This window comes from Scylla paramamosain, chromosome 7 (assembly GCF_035594125.1).
Source record: "Scylla paramamosain isolate STU-SP2022 chromosome 7, ASM3559412v1, whole genome shotgun sequence".
In the NCBI taxonomy this organism is placed as follows: Eukaryota; Metazoa; Arthropoda; class Malacostraca; order Decapoda; family Portunidae; genus Scylla; species Scylla paramamosain.
Genome location: NC_087157.1, coordinates 1,794,077 through 1,820,000, shown reverse-complemented (window position 1 = coordinate 1,820,000; position 25,924 = coordinate 1,794,077). Strand labels below are relative to the sequence as shown.

The 25,924-nt window shown below is 36.6% G+C and overlaps 4 protein-coding genes across 5 annotated transcripts in view; 2 read left to right on the top strand and 2 right to left on the bottom strand.

Moving 5' to 3' along the window:
- Nucleotides 1-1,394, bottom strand: part of LOC135101893 (uncharacterized) — a 10,306-nt gene extending 8,912 nt beyond the window's left edge. The window contains exon 1 of the mRNA XM_064006201.1: nucleotides 962-1,394. The gene's annotated coding sequence lies outside the window, so the exon portion shown is untranslated. The remainder of the gene's footprint in view (nucleotides 1-961) is intronic.
- Nucleotides 1,395-3,348: 1,954 nt separating this feature from the next.
- LOC135101892 (NADH dehydrogenase [ubiquinone] iron-sulfur protein 4, mitochondrial-like) lies at nucleotides 3,349-8,958 on the bottom strand. Its single transcript, XM_064006200.1, has 5 exons — nucleotides 8,834-8,958; nucleotides 6,448-6,592; nucleotides 5,298-5,410; nucleotides 4,276-4,363; nucleotides 3,349-3,969 (listed from the first exon to the last, which is right to left on the bottom strand). The coding sequence occupies exons 1-5, from the start codon at nucleotides 8,950-8,952 to the stop codon at nucleotides 3,817-3,819; spliced, it is 618 nt and encodes a 205-aa protein (XP_063862270.1). The 5' UTR covers nucleotides 8,953-8,958; the 3' UTR covers nucleotides 3,349-3,816.
- An 880-nt stretch (nucleotides 8,959-9,838) lies between these two features.
- LOC135101888 (dihydrofolate reductase-like) lies at nucleotides 9,839-25,467 on the top strand. 2 transcript variants are annotated; one of them, XM_064006198.1, is made up of 5 exons: nucleotides 9,839-10,054; nucleotides 20,386-20,541; nucleotides 22,902-23,028; nucleotides 24,152-24,264; nucleotides 24,723-25,467. In XM_064006198.1, exons 1-5 carry the CDS (start codon nucleotides 9,972-9,974, stop codon nucleotides 24,796-24,798), a joined length of 555 nt encoding a protein of 184 aa, XP_063862268.1. In that variant the 5' UTR covers nucleotides 9,839-9,971; the 3' UTR covers nucleotides 24,799-25,467. The 2 variants fall into 2 exon arrangements, with proteins under 2 accessions (XP_063862268.1, XP_063862269.1); XM_064006199.1 differs by lacking the exon at nucleotides 9,839-10,054 and adding an exon at nucleotides 10,252-10,279.
- On the top strand, nucleotides 10,158-18,388 carry LOC135101887 (nicastrin-like). The gene is made up of 2 exons (XM_064006197.1): nucleotides 10,158-13,171; nucleotides 13,254-18,388. The coding sequence occupies exon 1, from the start codon at nucleotides 10,240-10,242 to the stop codon at nucleotides 12,376-12,378; it is 2,139 nt and encodes a 712-aa protein (XP_063862267.1). The 5' UTR covers nucleotides 10,158-10,239; the 3' UTR covers nucleotides 12,379-13,171; nucleotides 13,254-18,388.
- Nucleotides 25,468-25,924: the final 457 nt, after the last annotated feature.

The window sequence follows — 25,924 nt, the reverse complement described above, 5'->3', positions numbered from 1 at the left end:
ACACATTTCAAAACGCAGTAGTATTAAAGATATTTAAAAAGAAGTATCTGGAAACTGTTGGAACCTTCACCCCATTTAAAATCGTTCAAATGTCCACCCATTCTGGCTTAAACATGACGGAAAACACTTTAAAAAATCTGAACTATTTTCTAAAACCATTTAAAGTGAGCTACAAGCACAAATAAAAAATCTGCCGAAAAAAAAATCAATATTATTGGAAGTTGAACACGAATAAAAACAAGTGTACGGTGCACACATTTCACTGAGCGGGACGGCAACACACTTAAAAAAACACCAACTATTTTTTAAAACCAATAAGAACCTAGTACAGGCTGAAATAAAAAAAAATTAGTTTGGGACCGTAAAAAAAAATACGCCGAAAACGGCACTCTTATTTACACAAAAACAACGCCAAAATCACTACTTTTCACGCAACACACGCGCTCAAATAACTTAAAAAACAACGAAATATTTTTACAAACCATAAAATCTTAGCTACAAGCCGAAATAAAATACTTAGGAAATAAAAAAAAAATAATATTGGAACCGGAGGGGACTGGGGAACCTTATACAAGATGGCGGTGGGGGGCCAGTGGAGGGGACGACCAACCCTTCTCATTCATTTAAACCCTCGCCAAACTTAAATTAAGTAATGGCAGGTATATCTAACCAGCGGATATTAAATTTTGGTCATGTGGCTCCGCTTTGCAACAGTATTGGTTTAAAACACTCACAGATAAGATAGATAATGGCTGATAAATAGAGACGACCCAAATTGTTTACATATTCATTAAGTTAAATTTTACGGTTTTTAGTAACGAGACGAGGCTGACACAGGGATATATTGTGCTGGAGGTTAGATGAGATGTGTTAAAATGAGTTAAAACCGTGGATTGTTCAGTTAATCATTAAAAAGTTACGTTAAGTTACCTAAATTTATTCTAACACTTCCTGACCTTACCTTCCCTGTGGTGATGATGGTGGTGGTGATAAACCTTCCTGCCTCCTCGTCACTATGGCTGGCTGTCTAGCACCTCACAGCCAAACTTTTCTTTATTTTGCTTGTTTTCACCCACTGCTGCCTTCGGGTGTCCACCGCTAGAGCCCACACCTTCCTCATTACCAACTAAAGAAGGTTTAACTCATGGGTAAGCCTTGGCAGCCACTGTGTAGGCGTGGTTACACACACACAAAAAAAAAAAAAAAAAAAAAAAATTCTGTCAAGCTGGGAGTTGAAACAGACGCGTACTAACACCATCCATAGACGCGACACACTGACTAGTTAAGATGTCAGGCAACAGACGTCACACTCGGAGGAAGCGGGCGAGGGCAACATCCATTACACGGGACTGTTTCGTCATCCGCGGCTTTGGGGAGGTCTCTGCGTTAATGATTCATAGAAGTGATGCTGAGGGCGTCACTGTGTGTGTTGTCCCAGGAGGATTGACTCACACGAGAGCTGAGGCGTCCTCCAGTGGAGAAAGGGAGAGGAATCTGCGTGATGCTTATTGTCTTACATCCGACAAGGCCGTGATCTTGATGGCAGTGTCAGCAATGTATCTGCAGCTCTTCAGGAAGAAAAACAGCAAACAGAAAACAGACAGCATCTATTACACCACATCAACATCTAGCACGCCACATTTTCTCAGAAACCCTTTCACGGCCTTAATCATCCTCTCATTCAACTCACCTCACAGTTCCAACACCAGCACCATTAATTCCCTTCCCGCCGTCTCCTCTCTGACATCCCCAAGTTCTCTCAGCACTTTTTACATCATATGATCCCGTCACCGTCATACTTCACACACTCTTTCATTACATGCTCCACTTTCTCATCCTCTTCCATGTCACACTTCAGGCACACTGCTGGGGGGACACAGACCGTCTAGAAAGAGATCAACGCCCAGACTTCCTTCATATCACTTTTCATACATTGGGGCCTCATTCTCTATATACCATTCCAAAGTACTCTTTTCTTCAGTCTTATTCTTTCGTTCACTTAGTCCCGCACGTTTTACTACTCAATCTCTGTCACTCTTCCACTTTCTTAAATCCCATTCTAAACCTTCATTTCTAACAATCATACTCATGTCACACTCAATATGTCTCCCCTCAAACTGCTGAAAAGCCCAACTAGTTTCAGAGCCACACTTTTTCCCTCACTTGCTACTTCTAATAGTATATAGAAACACTTTTTTTCACTAGTCTTGCGTTATCCATCTGCTCTAGTCTAGCTTTGTACCTTGAGGTTACTTGTCTATGTCTTTCTCTAAAAGTATTCCATTCCATACCTGTTAAAGCCTCTTTTGGTGCATACCTTGTTGCATTCAGTGCCATCTTTGCTACTCAATTCTGTCTTAGTTCTAATTTCTTTAATTGATCCTCATTTTGTGTAATCAAATCCTTACCATACATAATGCTCAGAGCAGCCATGCTCTTCCAGACTTATTGCAGCAAATCATATTTACTTGGCCTCATCCTTGCTGCACTTGTTAATTGACCCACCCACTAATTTATCATGCTTGTTTTCATTCTTCACCTATGCACAGCCATTTGGATTCATCCACATCCCCAGGTACTTGCATTTATCTGTCTGTTGCAAGTTATTCGTTCCTAGTGTCCACATGAAGCTTCCCTTAATCTCTGATCTATTCACTATCATTACCTTGCTTTTCTCACTGCTGATCTAACTCCAAAGTCTCTTCCATATCCATCTACATCATAGCCATGGATGGCAAAACACTGTTCACAATTGCCATGGTCACCACAGTGGCCTTTTAAAAGATGGCGTGGCAGAATGCCATGGATAGCATGAAATGTACATTACACTCTACAGACCCTTCACTGTCTCATCTCAGCAGCAAATCCACTTCAGTTTCCTTTTTACCACTAGTATGTGCACAATACTTATCAAAAGTAATGATGGAAAAATAATGATCTAGATGCTAAACTGCTGATTAGCCTGGTACAAGACAACCCAATTCTCTGGGACAAAAGCCTAAAGCCCTATTAATTTAAGATGAAACCACCACAGTGGGAAGTGAGTAATCACATGAATCTGGAATTTGAGTCTACATTTTTTTTCTTTTTAAATATAGATAATACATATACAGCAAGTGGTCCTGTGTGATGAGAGGATGCAAGCAGCTGGTGGGTAAGGATGCAACACGGTCATGTCATGGATCAGCTGTACACACAATGGCGTGCTATGTGGAATACATGGTGTTATACTGTGGACAGTGGACTGCGAAGAGTCAGTACATGTGGAAGTGACTTAAAAAGACACATGGGCAAAATTTCTAAAGGGCCTTACAATTACCAAAGGTCAATACAAATAACACAAAGAAGCTACTTTTACCTATTCCTATTTTATTTATATACACACAAAATAAATCTTTTTAAACAAATACCAAGTTCATCAGTGATATAACAGAGCCTCAATTTAATTTCAAATCTTTCCTCTCCATCTCTCATACTGGTAATTTAATTTTTTGTTCACAATTCTTCTGAACTCAGTCACTGCATTATAAATGTTGCCTTATTTTTCCTGGTAAGACACTATAGTATAGGAGCAAGTTTTTGTCATTCATTCTTTTGCTTTCACAATTAAATTATTTACTATAATATAACTTACATGCAGGACAAAAAATGCTTGGAACTGATATCAATATTAGGTAATTTTCATTAATATTGGTATAGCCAACATACACAAAATATTTTTCATGAAATATGCATCTTCCAAGCAGTATGCTTTAGTTCAAAATGTTCACCTGAACTGCTAATGTACATTTAAGAATCATATGATTTTTTGTTATTCTATTTTGTTGAGCGTCGGGTCCTCTTATTCCAAGAAAAGTTAGCTCCATAACTCTTGACACGTGGTGGCTTGACTGGAGGACTCTCAGTAATCCAGTTCCATCCATTTTTTTCACAAAAGGCAATGGCATCCTCCCTTGATGAAAAGCTCACCTGAGGAGAGAGAGATTAAATTTCTATAGTAACAAGAAAATACTATGTTGAGAGAGGTAGATTGCTATAAAACAAAATTGTGGGGATATAGAGCAGAACCTTGATGTTGAACATCTCTGATCTCAAACAAATGAACCCTGTCACAAATTTTCCAAAGAAAAATGCAAGGGGTTCAAAACTGTCTTGGTTCCTGAACAAGTAGGTTGACATGTACATGCTCCCTTGGCTGGGAGAAAGATGGGAGAGTGTAAGTTATATTCAGTCAAGGCCATGGTTGCTGTTGTAAAGTGAACTATCTCCACTCACTTCTGTGTTTGAGAGGGGATCTGCAGTAGAGGCCCAACCCATGAGGGGATTTTCCCAGCGCTGCTTTTCATCAAAGCTAATCTTCCATCTGTAACACAATGATCTATGTTAGTTTAGTACAGCAGTAAATGATGAATATGTATACTGTAACAGCACTTTTCAGTTTCTTATCAAACAGAAGGGGCATTAAGTGTAAGCTCCTGAATCAGAGGTATGTCTTCAGGCAGAGCTGAATGTTTAGCTAAGATCAATAAGGAACAAAGAGAATTCAGGAAAGGGGATGGCAGTGTAGATCAGATTTTTGCAATCAAGATGATAATACAGAGGTACTAGGGAAAGGAAAAATAAGGTTGCATGCAGTCTCAACCCAAAGAATATATATGAGAGGACATAGAGAAGCCCTTTGTAATGTTCTTGAAATTTATGATGTAGGAAGGTAAATTGTTAGAAGGATATAAGGATTTTTATAGGGATCCACGTACATGCATTATAAGTGGGAATGTGGTGAAAAATCCTGAAGAAACTTTTATTATAGGAATAATACTGAACCCCAATTTGTAGCACACTATTACTCTCACTATATTAGTCTCATTTGTAAGTCTTAGACATCACAAGAAATTTGTATGTATTACAAAAAAGCTGCAGAGTGCCTAAGGGTGATAGTCCCTGATAAGAAAACACATGTTTATCAAGGCAAGCATAATTAAAACCAATAACTGTTGTCAAACACAGAAATGGGTGGGAACTCAAGTACTGCCAAATATTTTTTTTCCTGTGTGACTTTCCTATGGTAGATATGGTGGCAAAACAGGCAAGGTAGATGGTTACATGCATCTCACTGCAATCACATCAAGGTGCATCAATTGCATACAACCATTTTAATTTCAGGGAGGTTGGTGCATGGCCCCTTGTTAAAGGCAAGTGTCTTTCATTTTTCTGTGAAGTTCATTACCTGACAATTGTCTTTATCAGGAAATTTTTCACAATGCTAATACATTAAAAGAAACAGTAAATGTGCTAACCGATGAAGATTGTTAGTACCAGACTGCATTGAGTTCTTGGTGGGTATCTTGATTAGCACACGCCGAGTCTTGAGCTGCTCCTCGGGCACTCCATTGATGGCTGTGATGTCATGCTGTAGATTGAAACAAGAAAAACAAAAATGAGTTATAATCTACATTAATGGCTAGTCAGAGAGAGAGAAATTATATAAATTCCTATTAAAGAATCAATACATAAAATATTTTAACAGGACTAAGAACAATGCTGTACCATATCTGCACACATTAACCCTTTCACTGCTGAAACCATCAGATATGTCAATATCAGGGAACTAGAAAATAATATAAAAAATTCTAGTTTTTGAAAAATACATCAAAATGAGCACGTTTGCACTATGAAATTTGAGATAACACCACAAATATATACAGTACCCTCCTGAGTTTTTGTCTTGTCCTAAATTTTTACCATTCCAAATTTCACCCTGCTTTGACAAGTATCGGTCACATTTACCTGATGTCAGCGTCACATGTATACATACAGTAAATCCTGGTAAACTCCAGAATTCCTTGTATGTTTCTGCATTTTCTCCTATAACTTAAGCTCTTTGAAGAGAGAGAGTGGGTTCAAGACACTTCTGGTAATTTTTCACCTGTCATTATGATCTTTAGAATCTAACACTTTTAGAGAGTATTTTTTTCACCAATATTTGTTGCTCTTGACTAGAGCCCTTTTTACAAAAAATAAATAAATAAATAAATAAATTGATAAACAGAAAATAATTGCCAACTAATCTTGAAATGTTTTGTTGGTCAAAATTGCACTGGGCCTGATAATGAGCTCTCACAGTCAAAACAGTAGTTAGCAAAGTGTGATACCGTTATGCAGGATGGTCACAGTAGCTAGACAGTAACTTCAGTTCTTTTTTTCTGAGAAGTTTATTTGCAAATGATGTTTGTAAACTAAGACATCAGAGGATGTAGATTTCTTTGCCACTTCCAAATAATAGTATCTAATACTCTCTAATAACTATGGTAATGAGCTACACAAAGAAGCCTATACTTATGTAAGAAGGTTATAATACCTTTACTAGATACACTCATTTAAGGTTGATTACATATACCAGCTATTCATTTCCTGTAAGATGTGTGATAAGATATTCATGTGACCTACAGGGGTATCGATGGTGATGTAGCCGGACACAGCCTTTTCATGGGATGCTTCTTCAGATGTCATGAGAGTCTTATGGGTACTCTTGGGCTCTACTTGCTTTACTGTCAGGTCGTCCACATATCTTGCTGCCGATGTGCTCACTGCCCTGTTGGGAAGAGAAGTACGTACAACATAAGAAGTGATGGTATTAATATCTACATCTATAAAATTAATTAAATTCCTTTAAGTTCTGCACCAATCATAGGGGTAGGTTAGCTTAGGTTAGTATGGAATACAGTAAAATCCCTCTCATCCGGCATTCGAGTATCCGGCAGCTTCAAGTACCCGGCACATTTTTCCCCGAGCCTTAAAATCAATAAAAAATCAATGTGTACTCATAAAATCAATTAAAATTCCCGCGCGAGGCATGCTTTGTCCCCTCACGCACTTCTTCGCACCACCTGTGGCCCACTGCACTGTGTTTACTCAGTGACTCAGTCCCGCGTGTGCACTGTTTATCGCCTGACGCCTTCATCATGCCTAAAGTTGTAGAAAAGAGGAAACGTGTTGTGCTTACACTTAAGCAGCTGCTCAGATCAGCTGCTGATTAAGATCAGCTGATCTTTGTTATGGTAAGATGCGTGAGTGTAGGGTGGTGATTGTGGACATAATTTCACTTCTATTCAAGTATCCGGCATGTCGGCGGTCCCGTTGATGCCGGATAAGAGGGATTTTACTGGCAAAATCCCTTCCCTGGTTAGGTTATTAGTGTCTTTGGGGATGTCCAGAGAAACCCCCTGTTAATTTAGGTTGGTGGCCTTGAAGGGCTCCAGCTGTGGATGGGGGATAAACCTTCCAATTAAGTTAGGTTAATGTCCTTGGGTGGGCCAGGGAGGGTAAAGCACCTTGATTTGTTTAAGTTTTAAAGGAACTGTAGCATATGTATTTTTTTACATATTGGCTTATACCTCACGATTTTCCTTTTCTTCATATCCCTGCCCACCAAGGACTACCTGCTTGGCGCCTCACATAGTGCCCTTATGTGATTCCCATTACTATGTTGTTATATTGCAGCTGCATTAGTCTTTTCCTCAGTGTAAATTTGAAACTGAAATTTTGATTTTTTTTCAGTCTAGATGCTGCTTTTTGTAAATTACTCCCAATACACTCCATGGACTGTGATCTAGTTAATAAATATCTTGATCTCATCCACACCCTGGAAGGTGCTGGTGCCACGGTTCACTTCACCTGGATACCCTTTCATGTGGGTATCTCGCTTAATGAAGAGGCAGACCGCCTTGCTCAATGTGCCCTTCAGGACGACACAGTGGACCCTGGCGCTGAGTACACTCTGGGCTATGTTAAGAGTAGCATTAAGGACTTTGTACATAGTAGCATTAGTGATCAGTTGGAGCTTTGTTGCCATAGGGGCAGTGGCAATAGTCTTCACTATGTACATATCTCCCAGAACTGTGCTTACACCTATGGGAGACACACTGCATCACATGATAGGGTGGCAATGAGACTCAGATTAGGCTATAAATACTTTTGGGAAGTCAGTGCTTCTCCTGGCATGTGCTGTGTGCTGCACCAAGGGAACACACTCTACATCATTATGACACAAAATGTCCTCTCATTGCTAAAATTAGGCTGTAAGGTCAACATGACTTGTATACCCTCATTGACCATTTCCTAGACTCAGCCACTCTCAGGGATATACTCAAGGAATATCCTACGTTTGCTCCCAGACTGTAGGATATTTATGCAATAAGGTGTGCAATATCTGTATTTATTTATTTACTTATATTTTTATAATGTATACTATATTTTTATATTTTTGATACTCTACCCTTAAGTCTTTGCCCAGGGGGTGGGTGGCAAGGTCCGTCCTCCTCCTTTGTTGTATTTCATTATTAATGCAACATTAAATGTATCAATCAATCAATCAATCAATCAGGTATCCAATACGAAAGCACATAAGTGTATGATGATACTTAGTCTTACAGCAAGTATAGTTTTACAGTGAAGATGTTCCCTAGCATCAATCAAGGTGTTAAAGCTGATGAGAGAGAGAGAGAGAGAGAGAGAGAGAGAGAGAGAGAGAGAGAGAGAGAGAGAGAGAGAGAGAGAGAGAGAGAGAGAGAGAGAGAGAGAATGGCATGAGACTCATCGCCAACTCAATCCTCTCCTTCATATTAATACTCTATAATAGAGAGGCCATTGATTTGCCGGAGTTCATCCACACCTATTCACAACACTTCTCAAGCTGGCCTCGTTCCAGGTTGAGTCCCTACACCGGGGTCCAGTAATTTACCAACCAAGTTTATTCTTCCCTTAACAATGTTCTCATTTATCTATCGGTATCGAGTATGTTAATCACACAGAACTAAAAAAATCATTATCAAACCTGTGACAGCGAGCAATGGGGATTTCTGAGAGCAGAGACCAGGTGAACCTTAGAGCCATCTTGTTTTCCGAAACAGCTGATCGAAGACAGGCATCGTACTTTGCAACCAAAACTTTCATACTTCTATCAGAGTTGTTGTACAATAAATAGGTGTGTGTTTTATATATATATATATATATATATATATATATATATATATATATATATATATATATATATATATATATATATATATATATATATATATATATATATATATATATATATATATATATATATATATATATATATATATATATATATATATATATATATATATATATATATATATATATATATATATATATATATATATATATATATATATATATATATATATATATATATATATATGCAGAGAGAGAGAGAGAGAGAGAGAGAGAGAGAGAGATAGAATGGGAACATAAAAGCCGAAAGGTGACAATGATTATTGCTTTAGTTCATCCTTTCCTTTAAAGTCATCCGCCACCATTCATATAGAAGCCTTAATTTGTAGATGAATTATTCCACTAAAGATCATAGGTGGAAGAATGAGTGGGGGAGGGAAAAAAACACCCATTGGCTTCATGACTTTGTAACCCGACTTTACTTTTATATACAACAATAAATCTATCTATCTATCTACTTTAAAAAAAATATATATATTATTAGTACATATTTTCTGCTATCTGCTGTATACTTTGAAACGTTTTATCTATTGAAAGATATAGTAATAGACTATTATCACTATATTATAGTAAAATCATTTCACAGTTATCATTATTAGATTCTTTGAGTTCATTATTTTTCAAGTTAGAAAAAACAAAATGCAAATAGCAAATGGCTGTACCGTTTACAATTTGCATTTTGTTGGTTCCTCATTTGTATTCAATAGATTTGTGTGGACGTTTACATATAAATCTTTTTCTGTGGAAGTGATTAATTTTGGGTAAATATTACAGTTCATAAGTGGTGTTATGTTGGCGACATCATTTGATACCCGTTGAAAAGACGTGCCTGGAGACGAACGGAAAAGATATTCATATTATTCCAAGATTAAATCGGCAGGTCCTTGAACAAAAAGCCTTGTGTTATCTGTTACCACGGGAGATCAGCAAGGATGGGGCTTCGTCTCAACATTATTGTAGCAGTTTCTGAAAATTATGGCATTGGTAAAGGCGGAGAATTACCATGGAAATTGAGGTATGTTGGTATGTATGTAGGCTCTTCACTCAATACCATTGGCACTGACCAAAGCGAACATTGTTATGATGATTTGTACCTTGGAATTTTTTATCTATATGCAGGTGTTTAATGTACTGTTGTTAGATATTACCATATAATGTCCAAATGTCTATAATTTGTTGTATGACGCATAGTAAACAAAGATGGCGGGCAGAGGTGTCACCCAGCTTAAACTTCTAGCGAGTTTGTGCCTGTTTATTGCCACTGCTGACTATACCAATGGAGAAAGGGTCAAACAAAAGATATACCAAGACATCCAAGGCGACATGGCCTGCTTCAAGAGGTTTAACGGCACGCATGAGTTTGGTTGCACATCCAAGTTCTACGGCAATCTGGGTGTAGTGCACGTAGTGGACAGCTCCGAGGACCTGACGTGGGTGTTTGACCACGGCCCACACCAACCCTACGTGCTCGCCCTGTATCCAGAGTTCATGACTGTTGAGGTACTTCAGCAGGCTGATCATTCCGGCAAAGTGTCTGGCGTGATACTAATGGTAGAAGAGGATTTTGACCCTGCTTCCTTGTACAGTGGCTTTTCCGGGGAAACACCTTGTCCTAATGAAGGACTGGGTCTGTACACTCCATCGCTGAACCCAGAATATGCAGGTTACTGCCAAAATAATTCTTGGAACAGAAATGGCACATCACTCCTGTACATGAACTGGAACTTTCCAGTCTTCTTAATAGACAACCAAAGCTCCATCAATCATGTCATAGACTGCTACAAAAATTTCAATGAACCAGATGCTAATGGATCAGCCAGATCATGGCCCTTGTGTTACTCGGAACTTAAATCCAACATGTTTGGCACAACAAACACTGAGGTGTGCATGAGACGCCGGTCCCTGGCCCCAAAATTACAGACTATAAATTTTTGTGATCCATTGTCTGACTTCAACATCTGGGGCACTCTGAAACCAATGAATAGCTCAGAAGTGGTGCCTGAAAAGTCTGTAATCATTGTTGCCACAAGAATGGATGCTTCATCTATGTTTGATAATATTTCTCCTGGTGCAAATTCTGCTGTTTCTGGTCTGGTGACATTGATGCTTGCAGCTGAAGCTCTTTATAAAATGAAAGAAGAAATAATAAAATCAGGCACTCAAAAAAATGTCCTGTTCGTCATATTTCAAGGGGAAGCCTGGGGCTACATTGGATCTTCACGGATGGTGTGGGACATGGAGAAGGGACAGTTCCCTTTTGAGCCACAAAAAAATGAACCAGACCAGATGTCTCAAGTTAATTTTACCCATATCAGTTCCTTTATTGAATTAGCACAAGTTGGTTTGGGAATGACAGGAGATATAAGCAATATTTTCCTTCATACTGATCCAATCTCCAATTCTGATCCAGACATCAAAATGGAAACTAAGGAGGTAATAAGCTCCATCCATTCTGCTGCAAATGTATCCGATTCCATTAGTGTGGAAAATGCTGATAATGTGCCACTTCCACCGGCTTCTCTTCAGAGTTTCTTGAAGAGAGTGAACATATCTGGAGTTGTTATTACTGATCATAAAAAGGAATTCAAGAATAAGTTTTATGAAAGTATATTTGATAATTACCACAATGTAAATTTCCTTTCAAACTCCAGCTCAGAAGATCAATCAAATCAAGTGGAAGACAAGTATCACTTACACATATCCCGCATTGCAAGTGTTCTTGCAACATCATTATATTCACTCCTTACAGACTCACAGCCATCATCTTTGATCACTGTCAATCAAACTTTAGCCAATGACCTTTTGTATTGTTACCTGAGGAATGTTAGTTGTCAGATGTTCCAAGAGTACGGGGAAGCATTGCTGGGGACTGAATTCTTTAATGACAAGCCAGCCAAAATGTATGTGAGTGTTAAGAGAGGAGAAAGTGGACGTACAGTAGTAACTAATTCCATATTTGCTAGTCTTTTGGGTGAAAGGAAAGATTACAATGAAAGTGTTTGTGTGACAAACAGCTTCTATCAAGTCAATCAGTTCTATTACTTTTCATCAGTAGACAATGGAACGTGCTTTGAGTCAACTGTTAGAAAGACAGAGGCCATGAGCCCTGCCTTTTTGATTGATGATTATGATTGGCAATCTGGGGAGTATTCCACATGGACTGAAAGTGGATGGCAGCTGACAGAATTAAGAATATTCCTTAGGCCTTCAGTTGTGCATGAGATTGCTCTGGTGAGTGGTGGAGTGGCATCATTGTTGCTGTCACTAGGAGTAGTTTATTTTATGAACTCCAGAGCAAACATCCTTTTTAGTGTGGTTAATCCTCCTGCTGCTTGTTGAGTGTATGATTGTATTAATAGGTATTGAATTCATGCTGTGATTGTGCATGTTTTATTCTAGGATGTTTCTGGTGATTTTATTGTTGTGACGTTGATTTCTGTGCGGAATGAGTTACTTGAAACATAGGAAGTACCTACAGTTTCAGGAAAACTGACTTGGCATATCTGTTCTTATGATTATGCTGATGGCCTGCTTTATCACACATTAATGGTTTAACATTAATGATAAATTTTTATATAAGATTTAGATTAGTGAGCTAAGTTCAAAATTGCCAGGAATTATCCCAAGGAATAACTAAGAATTAATCCTTAAGAAAAGTCATGTAATTTTATATTAAAAGGTGCCTCATAGAAGTTATCTTAGCTGTTAGGTATTTGATAAAAGCATAGGAAAGTTATATGACTTCAGTGGTTACTTGGCATTTGCAGAGGAACAATGTCAGGTTTATACTTAATGGTAAATGACAAGTGTGTACTGTAGGATTATGGTTTTTGTGCATCACAAACTTTATGCTTTATGTAAATTCTTCATGCTGTGTATTCCTCTCCCTGATAACTATTGAAATGATGAAACTGCCTAGCTAAACAAGGATAAGGGCAATTCCTTTAATCTTTTTGCCAGTTTTCAGTAGATCTTGGAAAGTTAAAATAGACAAATACCATTTTATATGCTTGTTGTCAACTATCTCTATGATGTCACTGATGGTGTCATGGCAGAAGATCTTAGCATGTGCCATGTGTGTGTGTGAGGAAAGAAGCAGAATGTTTGTTGTGTGTATTTTATATATATATATATATATATATATATATATATATATATATATATATATATATATATATATATATATATATATATATATATATATATATATATACTGGTGTACTTGGCTTACAACCATGATCTCTTCCAAAATTGTCATTGATTGTTGCCAAGACTTCCCCACCCCCCAACCCCCAAAAAAAGAAAAAAAAAAGTAATTTAAAAAGAGCAGTAAAATGTGCATAAAGAATGTTTTACCAAATAATGTATAGCATAGTGTTTACCATGAGTAGGTGTACCAGTAAAGTGACAAAAAATGGTGAATTTTGTATTCACTCAAGTGACAAGTTGGTTGTATGCCAAGGTAGTTGTCATAAGCAAAATATTAAAGAAATTTAATATTTGTTTGGTCACATAGCATGTTGGTCATATAAGTCAAATACATTGTATACTGAGTACCATGCTCTCTGTACTTGTCTTCTATATTTATTAATTTTTATTGCCTTAAGAGAGCCAAAGTGGGCCTGTGGCTAAGTAAAGAGGCAAATGCTAATGCCATGCTGAGCAGTGACTAGTATGCTGTGGCTGTGATGAGTTCAGTAGAGTGAAGTGAGTGGGCCATTGAATTTTTATCTCTTCATTATCAGTTTCACCTCAGGGTCTGCCAGTATTTATGAGGGAAGTAGTAAATCGTGATTGATACTTGAGTTTGAAACTTAATAGATGAATTTACAGGTATAGATTTGAATTACGCCCTTTCTGATGTTCACAGTTCTTTTCGTCTTTCATAGTTCTGTATTTGAGCAGTAGTTTTCTGCACTTATATATTGAGCACAAAGATTACAATCCTGCTGTACTAAAATTGTGTTTATTTGAAGTAGTCATTTGTTTCTGAAAATTAAGATTATCTGTATATTTTTGCTCTTTACCTCTGGAGTTGTATCCTGACTCACCGTAGCATCTTGATGGAAGTAATGCTCTCTTGCAGCCTTATCCAACACCTTTATGACCTTTATGTGGAAGAGCCACATAAGGAAATTATTATTGACACACCATCTGTATATTGGCTGTTTGTAAATTGTTAATGTACTTGTTATGTGTTTTGCAAGGACAAGAACCACTTTTACAACTATAACAAGATAAGTTTGTCTTTGTACAAGCCTGGCTTAGAAACTATACCAGTTAAGTTTAGTGGCCATGTCTCTCTATAGTTACATAGCTGAAGTTTTATAGCCTATACATTCCAAAGTGTAACATGTTACTGATTGTTCCTCATGATATGTTCAAGTAGCTATCCATTCACTCATCCAGTTTGAGTTGAATAATCATATTTTTTTATATAGTAATATTTGATTAGAGAAAATAAATCTGGGTACAAGTGACACGCTGTTTTAGTAATTTGGAGAAGTAGTGATAAATGTCTTAATTCATATTATAAATACATAGTTGAAGTAAAAACTAAAATTCATATTATAAATACATAGTTGAAGTAAAAACTAAAAATTATTTTTAAGTAGAGCTAGGATGGGTAATTGTTTTTTGTAGGTAACAAACAATAATTTCATAAGAAATCTAAGGTCTTTTCATAATATTTTACAACAGGTGTTTTGAATTATTAATACCTATATACTTTGGCCTACCATTTCCAGGCCATACAGTTTGTAATGTAGTTTTCAGATATATTTTATCACAGACTGATCTCTTTGAATAAGCAAAAACTGTATAGTGTCAGTGAACAACCACACTGTATCTTTAGAATAATTTAAGTACAATATAATATTCTCAGCCTCTTTTGTGTACTTATGATGCCTACCTTATCATAGACATTTTCTGCTGCATTGAAATTTGTGCAGAGCTCATGTCATTATTTTGTAATATAATTAGTGATCATAGATATATTGTAGTTAATATGTTGTCATTGTTACTCCATTGCAGAATAGAAGCTCTGGGCAATTCCATATTAATCAACTTTGTAATGACACTGGCACAAAAAAAGAAGAAAGTAATCATAGTTACATAATATGTTATTGAAAGTAAACTTGCAGCTCTGGTTTTTCATTTAGTATAAAGGAAACAATCATATTGTGTCAATCATAAATTGATATCTCTGGTGTTCAGAATTGTTTTGATTTGTTTATGTTTAACTCAGTTGTAAGGGAAAAGTAGGCTTGATTTGATTAACTAATCTTAAGCTGGATATTTTCTGTTTACAATACTTCTAACAATACTAATGCATTAAAATAATTTTTCTCTTCATGGTTGCAATTTTCCATGACTAAAAGACTCACAGTCATAGATTAACATATTTAGTATTCATGAATGGACAGCTACTCACATTTTATAAGGACCAGTTTGTTGCATGGTTCCAGAAGAGAGCATGGACACTGATCTTAAAGAGAAAAATTTGGAAGTCAGGTTAATTTAAAGTTACTACAGTATCATTGATTTCAACACATGTTAATGATGATGTTACTGTGCTGGTGTTGGGTGTACATCATTTGTTTATGAATTGATGCTGTTGTGGTATAAAAATTTGACCTCCTCAGATCTGAGGATCAGTGAATTTGGATATTTATTCATATGCAAGTGATTTGCTCAGCTTTACTCATGGTGGACAAGTTGGATAAAATAACTGATATCCTTAGTAGTCTATATTTGGAGCAATTCTTACTATAGAAGCTGTATTAGAATGCATGAAACTAAGCTTACTTTTTTTTTTTTTTTATGGTAGGTATCAATGTAACTCAAATGCATTTTTTTAAATTTTCATTTATTTATTTTTTCCAGGGTTGGATTTTTCTCATACTTGAATGATGTCATGAATGATTGTTATTAAAAATTGTAGAAATAGTCATTATAATCACTTGTTGGTCATTATGTGCTATGTGCATTGGAAATCTTTTCTCTGCAACCCATCGTACTTTACATAATGGGATACATGATCTCAAGAAACCTCAACGTACACATAGAGTATTGTAAGAGTTGTGATCCCAGTGCACCAATGATCACATTTTTACTGTTGGTATGTGAGATCATAGACGAGTGGTTAAGCTCAATTGTAATACTTAGGCAAAGATGTAAACTTTTCTTATTGCTGTCATCATTTATGTAGTGGGATACCATTATGCTGGTTCAGTTGCTGAGAGAGAGAGAGAGAGAGAGAGAGAGAGAGAGAGAGAGAGAGAGAGAGAGAGAGAGAGAATGATGCTTATGTTCAGGATCTTTCTTTATTATTGATTGCCTCTAGTATAATCATGTTCTGACCCTCTGTGATGATAGAAAACAGCTTGATTAGTCCTGTTAAATGAGTTTGTCTCGCTTGTTCTTGTGTTATGCTGATCATTAATATGTTGGGCATAGAAAACCACATAAAGATGAATGAAAAAAACTGTCATTTCTTTAATGCTAATATTTATAGTTTCCTGCCAACAGTTTTGTCTTATGGAATCTTGCTTTGATTTTTTAGGATAGAAATGAACTGTAATTAGTTTTGTATGTACTTTACCTTTCTTTTTGTCCCATATAGAGTTGCAGATATGGGGACAGCTCTGGAGAAAATATAGATTTAATATGAGTTCAGATAGTGTATATTACAGCATAAATGCATAAATACAGTATGTGCATAGACAATATGGGATATGAAGATTCCTGCTGAACCTGCTTGAGCTGTTCTGTCAGATGAACTCAGAAAGTAGTTGAGATACTTCTGCCCAAAAAGGGAATCAAAGCCCAGAATTTTTAAATGCACACATTCTTTTAATCTAGACCAGTTCTGCTGTAGTATCACAAAGACTGATGATAAAATATGCTAATTAGTATGTTAATATGTATAATTTTCATTATCATCATTGTCATGGCATAGTGGTACCTCATCCCATGTTATTAGTCAACAGCTCATTGTACAGTTTGGTTAGAGCAGAAGAGTAGCAGCTCTGATGTAGTGTGTGTGTAGGGTTCAGTGTTCATATCTGTATCCAGCCTTGCCTTCTGTTGATGCATATTCATTTCCATTATCTTCTTTTTTTTTTTTGTGGGAAATGCTCTCTCTCTCTCTCTCTCTCTCTCTCTCTCTCTCTCTCTCTCTCTCTCTCTCTCTCTCTCTCTCTCTCTCTCTCTCTCTCTCTCTCTCTCTCTCTCTCTCTCTCTCTCTCTCTCTCTCTCTCTCTCTCTCTCTCTCTCTCTCTCTCTCTCTCTCTCTCTCTCTCTCTCTCTCTCTCTCTCTCTCTCTCCTTCCTGACCTCTTCCCATTAACAGCTTTATTGTGCTTCCTTGGACATTGACCCTGTCTTTTTCACTGCAATAGATTTTTTTTTTAAGCCATCAAATTTGTTCATTAATATATCTACATTGTAATTAATGAAGTTACCTAATGATTTCATATCCCTGAATCTTGCTATAAGTTATAGTTTATTTTCCAGTTTTTGGTACCTTCGTTCTTCATTCTTGAATTTTTTTTTTTTTTTTTTTTTTTTTTTTTTTTTTTTTGTATGTGTATGAGTAAGGGAGGGACCATACAATACCAGCATACAATGTCAGTTTCCTTGTAATCCTTGTGGTCATTGTTTTTGTTTCTTATTTTGTTATCTACGAGAGCAAAAGACAACCTGTGTATTCTTCAACAACAAACACATGTCTCTGAATACTTTATTTATGTGCTACTCTTTTTGCAAAGTTAGCCAGTATCACTAGTCCTCCATTTTCTTTTCTTTCATTTAATATTGCAGCATTTCCTAATGTATACTTACTATGTTTATGTAGGTCTCTTTACATTTAACAATTTGTATCACATGACTATGTGTGTGTGTGTGTGTGTGTGTGAATACTTAATCTTTGATAAATTCAACCCCTCCAAATATTAATAGTTTGTATATGACAACTGGAATACGTATTCTATGACAGTAGTTGAGTGATGTATGATAACAGTATGCCAATAATTGCAGCATATATTGATTATACAAAATAGACAGTATTGTACATATTTTTGTGCTTGCTGCTGCATACACTTGTTACATTCCAGCTAATATTGTGGAGAAGCTGAGTTTTTCATTGACTGTGACATGTTTTAATAGAGCGGCTTTGGATTTATCGAAGAATTGCTTATTGAAGACATGGTAAAGAATAAGTGGAATTATTGTGGTGTTTATGGTTGTATAGTTGTGAAGCATCAAACATTTAATCTCTTATTTAAAGATGTAGATATTGAATTTCTAAGTTATGTATGTCAAGAAGTTAATTGAATTTGTAAGAAAATTGGCAAGTCTTTTATTTTCCTAGGAGATGAAGAACAAGTAGTATGGATTCTCATGGACTACATTTTTTTTTTTTATTATTAATGAGTTACAAAATATTAAAAAAAAAAATACTTGATACTGATCACACAACCACTTTTTTTCTCTCATGTAAGAAGAACATTGGTCAAGTGCAACAAAACTCATATAAAAAATGCACACTGAGGTGCTAGTCCCCAAAGAAGAGCCAAAAGAATTAATAAAAACTGGAGAAGTGTCGAGATCTCCATCTTGAAAGAATTCAAGTTCTAGGTTGGGGGAATGTAGAAGCAGGCAGGCAGTTCCTGAGTTTACCAGTGAGGAGAATGAATGATTAAGAATGCTGGTTAACTTTTGTCTTAGGAGAAAATAGGGGTGAGAGAAGCAGAGTTGTGCAGCAAGGCTGTGGAAGGCAGGGAGGCATGCAATCAGTGACCAGTGGAGCTGTAAGCATGAAAATGGTGGTAGAGGATTGCAAAAGATACAACACTGCAGTGATGAGAGAGAAGCTGAAGACAGTCAGTTAGAGGAAAGAAGTTGATAAGATGAAGTGTTTTTCATTCCGCACCATTTAACAGACCAGTGTGAATGGAAACCTCTCTCAATATGAGAAGCATGCTCCATACATGGATGGATAAGACCTTTGTACAGAGTTAGTAGCTGGGTGGTGAAAAAAGCTGACAGAATAACTCAGAACACCTAACTTCATAGTGGATGCTTTAACTAGTGATGAGATGTGGTCTCCAATTTAGATTATTAATAAAGAACAGACCAAAAATATTCAGTGTAGAAGAGGGGGACAGTTGAGTGTCATTGAAGAAGATGGGATAGTTATCTTGAAGGTTATGTCAAGCTGATAGATGGAGGAATTGAGTTTTTGAGGTACTGAACAACACCAGTTTTGCTTTGCCTCAGTAAAAAAAATTTAGACAAATCAGGCACTCTATGTTTTTCTGTGTGAGTTGTTTAATTGGCTTAGCTGTGGGAGTCACTTAATTCCCAAAGAGTTGGACACCTATGAAAAGACATGGAAAAGTATGGGCTGGTATCATCAGTATAGGAGTGAATAGGACAAGAAACTTGTGTTTGAAGATCACTGATGAAAAATATGAATAAAGTGGGTGACAGGACAGAACCCTGAGGAACACCAATGTTTATAGACTTGGAGAAAAACAGTGACCATCTACCACACCAACAACAGAATGGTCAGAAAGTAAACTTGAGATGAAGTTGGAGAAAAAAGGATATAGGCTGTAGGAGGTTAGTTTGGAATGTGAAGCTTTGTGCTTGAACACACACACAGGTGTGAATCTATTATAGTTTGATTTTAGTTTGTAGATATCATATTAGGAGGGAGATTCAAAATGATGTTGAAATAAAGAAAAAGGGTTATTGTTGTGATATTTTTCCAGTTTTTCATTATATTTTGTCAAATGTTGGAAGACCCCAAAACTCTAGCTGCATCCCTACAACTACTATACTTTTTAATCTGATGGTGGGATCCTAATACTCAAGTTGTTTACTTAATATTAATGACTTGCTATACTATTGTAGAAGATGGAAGATTTGTTCTGGTAAGGGATAATGAAACGAAAAATTTATCTAAATGGACAGGAAAAGCTATGCAACACCAGGACATTCAAGGCTGACCAAAAATCTCTTCAGCCTTAATTATCGTTACTGTGTATGTGCCTCATATCATTGTTCCTTCACAATCAGAAGTGAAATGTCTAATAGCTTATTAATCATATATGGCCGGACTAGAAACATGTTGGGAAAACATGCTATCATGACAGTTCTGACTCAGGTTTGATTACAGGTGACAGTGTCCCTCATGGTGAACCTATCACTGTTTCTATGATGCTCCAGGACTGGGCATCACAATAATGTTGAGGAAAATTAATATAATTATTAAAAGATTTCTTTTCAGTGTCTTTAATAACTTTTAGTGATTACAAATTATCACAGTGTTTTATTACAGAGAAGAGATGAAACATTTTGCTCGAATGACAAAAAGTGTGAATTCTCCAGACAAGCAGAACATGGTACTCATGGGACGCAAGACCTGGGAATCCATTCCCCATAAATTTCGACCACTTCCAGGACGCTTGAATGGTGTGCTGTCATCCCAAATCAAGTAAGAATTTTCTCATTGATATATTATAAAGAAATTGTCTCCTTAAGTAATCATTATACTTTGTCATACATTGTGCACATTATGCCTAAAAATCAGATTAAAATAATGAAAGTGATGCCATCAGGTCATATACACAGGCAGTGCTTATATTGTTATTAGGCTCCTTTACCATTATTAAACCCTTTTGCTGCTGGACAAATTTTCTCACTAATCACCAATAGATTTTTTCGTCACTCCTTTTGTATTAATCTCAGATGGTTGTGTAGCTCGGGAAAGATAAAATTAGTCTCTTCTCTTTTGTGTGTGTGTGTATGTGTGTGTGTGTGTGTGTGTGTGTGTGTGTGTGTGTGTGTGTGTGTGTGTGTGTGTGTGTGTGTGTGTGTGTGTGTGTCCATCCATTTTTTTCAGTTCTCTGAATTTTAACAAGACTACCATAGTAGTAAAAGGGTTAAACTGGAGTCTCTTAATTATTTTCTGCACATGTGTGATTCACCTATGGTCATCTGCTGGTCATCCAGCCAACTGTTCCCCTATGGAAAGAGCTCAGAGCTCATAGTGACCGATCTTTGGATATGACTTAGACTACTGATACACCACACACCGGAACAGCAAGGCCACAACCCCCTGGGTTACATCCCGTACCTACTTTCTGCCAGGTGAACAGGGGCTACACATTAAGAGGCTCGCCCACTTGCCTCGCCTTGCCCAGGATTCAAACCTGGGCCTTGTTTGTGAGCCGAGTGTGCTAAGTATGCGATGTGTGTGTGTGTGTGTGTGTGTGTGTGTGTGTGTGTGTGTGTGTGTGTGTGTGTGTGTGTGTTGTAGGTGGAGTAAAAAATTCTGGGGTGGTGTTTGAGTGTGTTGTGATAGATTTATGGCAGCAGAGAGTTTGTTGTCAGGGAAGGATGGTTTAGAGATGTACATTAGGGTACTGGGCTGCATGGTTATCTGTCTGCCCTGGCTCTAAATGGTATAAGAAGGTTCATATGTCTGGTGGGTCATGAGGAGACAGGGATGAGGGAAGGAGGTCCCTGTGTCTTGTATAATATAAGATGCTGAGACTAGATTTTTGTAAGGCCTTGTGATGGGTGTTCCTGAGGGCAGAGTTAGGACTTGCTTATAGATTGAATAGTATGAGTCTAGGATTATTTTGACAGTTTTTTTTTTCTTTTCTTTCAAGGGAGTCTCTCTATGTGTTGGTCAATGACAGGGATCAGGCAGAGGAAGCAGAGACCAGTTTTGGTAAAATGACTGAGCATAAGCACTTCAGTTCAGTGGGAGGAATACCCAGGGATTTGTGGTGTCTATGTAAATTTGCATCATATAGCTGACCTCATGACTGCATTGACATGAGGCTTCTAAGAGAGTTGGGATTCCCAGGAGTTTAACTGTGTCTACTACCATTGGTTGGTTTGCCTGGGCATTGGAGGCAAGAGTGAGTGCTGAAGGTTTGGTGTTGGTCACACACAGATTTATGCACATTAAAATAATTTTATGGAGTTTGAATGTATCATCATTCTCTGTAATCCAGTGAAGCAAATTATCAAGGACAGTTTGTTGTGGAGTGAGATCAGGTTCAGCAGAAACTGTTATGCAGTGGTGGAGTTATCTATACATTTCCAAATGTGTGTGTGTGTGTGTGTGTGTGTGTGTGTGTGTGTGTGTGTGTGTTTACCTAGTTGTAACATATGAGAAAGTAGCTACATATTTGTCCTGTCTCCATGTCTACTTTTGTCCAACTTATTCTTCAAATTGTGGATGTTTGTTGTGCAGACCACTTCCCCTCAGATTGCCTTCCATCTGGTTTATTGTTCTCTTCCTCTCAAATTGTCTTCCATCTGGTTTATTGTCCTCTCCCTCTCAGATTGTCTTCTGCCTGGTTCTTTATTGTTCTCTTCCTCTCTTGAATTCAGTGTAGTAGAGAGGTGTTGTATTTAGTTTGTTGTACATGCTGTTCTTACGCATTATAAATAAGCATTCAGTGTAGTAGAGAGGTGTATTTAGTTTATGTTATACATGCTGTTCTTGTGTGTTATAAATAAGCAAAGTATTGTATTATCATTGTAAGGAGACAAATGCTGAAATCAATACCAAGGTGCAGTGAAACACTGCTCTAGTATGTTAATCTGATAACAGACTGACAGTGTCAAATAATATTTCATGGTACCAAGTATGGATATTAGAAATTTGTGTTTGCCAGTGTATGTAGGGAGCACTGGTATTTCAAAGGTGAGTATTGAGCATCAGGATATATTATATATTATGACACTATGTAGTTATGACCTATTATGATTGTGCAATATGATATATACATATGTATGTGCACTATGATCATGTGTTTTGTTTTATTTTTCCAATAGAGAACAGCAAGATTCCTGTGACAAAGTTATTTTCTGCCAAAACTTTGAGGATGCATTAAAGGCGGCCACCAGTCAAAGTTCTGAGGTGGAGACAGTATGGGTCATTGGAGGTCATTCACTATACAAGGTAAGAATTATGAAATATTTGAAATTATATATTGTGAGATCTGTATTGAAAACAATTAGCCATTTTGAATACTTTTTAATAACTCTAGTACATGTATTTCCATTGATCTTAATTTCCACATCTTCACATTTCAAATTCTTAAAAAACTTCTCAAAATATCACAATGAATGGTTTAGAATAAATAGCAATGTTTTATATATATATATATATATATATATATATATATATATATATATATATATATATATATATATATATATATATATATATATATATATATATATATATATATATATATATATATTACCTTATGTAGCTTTATAGCGACTTTTTTTTCCTTCATGTAAGAGAGGCAATGGCCTAAGGCCACAAAAACTGGGGTGCCAGTCCTCAAAGGAAAAGGCTAAAAGAATTATCTAAGGTTTTTGAAAGAATTCAAGTCATAGGAAAGGGAAATACAGAACCAGGTAGGGAGATTTAGAGTTTACCAGTGAAATGGATGAAAGACTGAAAATACTAATTAACTTTTGCATAAGGGAGAAGGTCTTGTGCATGAAGGCTGTAAAAGGAGTGGACATCAGCACACATTGTCATGTCAGATGAAAGTTATTCCTGTCCTTACAAGTTAAGATGTAATTACTTATTTCATGTAACATTCTACATAGAAGTATCAAGATCTCAGCATGTACATTTTATGTTATTATATTCTGCAACTTTCAATTTCAGTTCAACCTCCACCTACACAGTATGCTTTAGTGGATCTGTCTTTCTCATTCAGCAGCATCAGAATAACATTTCAGTTTCATTTCATTATATCATCTTAATGTGTCTTTAGGACTCAGAAAGCAACTAATAGTGAAGGTGTCTCTTTAGTATATCAGAATTGTGAAGTTTGTAATATTCTTTATTTTAACCAGATTATCTGAATCTCTCTCTCTCTCTCTCTCTCTCTCTCTCTCTCTCTCTCTCTCTCTCTCTCTCTCTCTCTCTCTCTCTCTCTCTCTCTCTCTCTCTCTCTCTCTCTCTCTCTCTCTCTCTCTCTCTCTCTCCATATGTCTTTTTCTAGGCAGCTTTTATGTTTATTTGTTTACCTGTTTAAGTTATTCTATCTGTTTTTTTCCAGATGGCTCTACAATCTGAGCATCTTCACCGCATATATCTGACTAAGATTATGAAAGAATTTGAATGTGATGTTTTCTTCCCATCCTTTGACATCAATCATTTCAAATTAGTGGAGTAAGTATAAGTTCTTGATATGCTGTGTACAGTCAGCTCCAAACTTGATGAAGCAGCATTCTTACCTGTATTTCTGATAAAAGCAACATTTGTCACCTTTTTTCATAGCACCTGTTATTGGCTACAGTTGCCTTTGACGTGAATCTTTAGGCCTGCCTTCTTCCTCTCCCATTCTACATCCCACTTAAATCTAAATTGGAAACCATATCTTCTCTTACAAAAGTACAGCCAGTACCAAAACAACTTTACAACTGCTGCCAACATGAACATCACTTTGCACAAACTGGCATCTTGCTCCTTCTCAGTTGGAAAAAAACTTGCAATAGTATCAATATTGGTTTATTAAAGGAGAGACATCAAAGGTGTAAAAACTGAGTCATCAAGCTTATGGTATATATAATTAATTAATATTAAATGATATAAAGATATATTTTCTGACATGAATATGTTTATTCCAGAGATCCTAGTGTTTCTTCTGAGCTGCAGCAGGAAGGTGATATTCAGTACAAATATGAGGTGTATGAAAAAATATAAGTTTGGGTTGTATTTTCTAAAATGTCTAGGGCACACACACACACACACACACACACACACACACACACACACACACACACACACACACACACACACACACACACACACACACACACACACACACACACACACACACACACACACACACACTATTGGTAACTAGAATGAAGTTATTAATAAGAAACATTTAGAATTTCAAAAGTAAATTGGATAAATGCAGATATGAGAACACAAAAGACAAAGTTGGAAAAGATAAGTGAAAAGAAATGGAAGATTTAAATATAATGGCTGAAATTATAAGGTGATTGCAATAAGTACTCAAAGATTATGGAGAAACCAGGGGAAAATAGATAACAAATATTTGTGAATAATAAGCAATAATAAGTCAGTCACAAAGTTTACAACATAAGTGAACATGCTAGCCAAACAATAAGTAGCAACTGATCCTGGCTACATCACTCAGCATCCTAGGTAATGGAATGGTGATATCAAGTGTCCTATAATTATACAGACTTCTACATCACTGACAGGTGCAAACCCACATTTATTTGAATCTGTTGTATACATCAAACTCTGAGAATTCTGGAATGCATTAGGATGAATTTTATATGATGAAAGTGTTTGTTCTAAAAAAAATGTTAACTTGCCTGAAAATAAAAAGTAAGTGATACATATGCATTATGTATTTCTTATTAAGATAAGAGTTATTTTAATTGCTAGTTTACAACCCTTTACAAAGTACAAGTTAATGGCCTAGCTGCTTGTGATTGGGTTGGGGGGTTACTTCCGCTCTTTCTTATGTGTTGCAGAGACAGGTTAAAAAGGATGGAAGAGAACTGAATATCCCTTCCTCTTTATCTTCAGTAAGAGGAGTCATCCTGTTATTCCATAGTCAGTTCACATCCAAGGCAGATTGCTTCTGCATATTTTGACTTTTCATAAGTATTGCTGCCTCGCCTTGCAGCATAATAGACATGAGTCACTTCTGAGTCTTGAGGATGGTGCCGAGGCTTGAAGTGTCTTACAAACAGCTCCAGCTTTGGGACTTGGTTCAAATGTTAATGTTATCGTATTCATTCTCTCTCTCTCTCTCTCTCTCTCTCTCTCTCTTAAAGGTTTGGTGCAC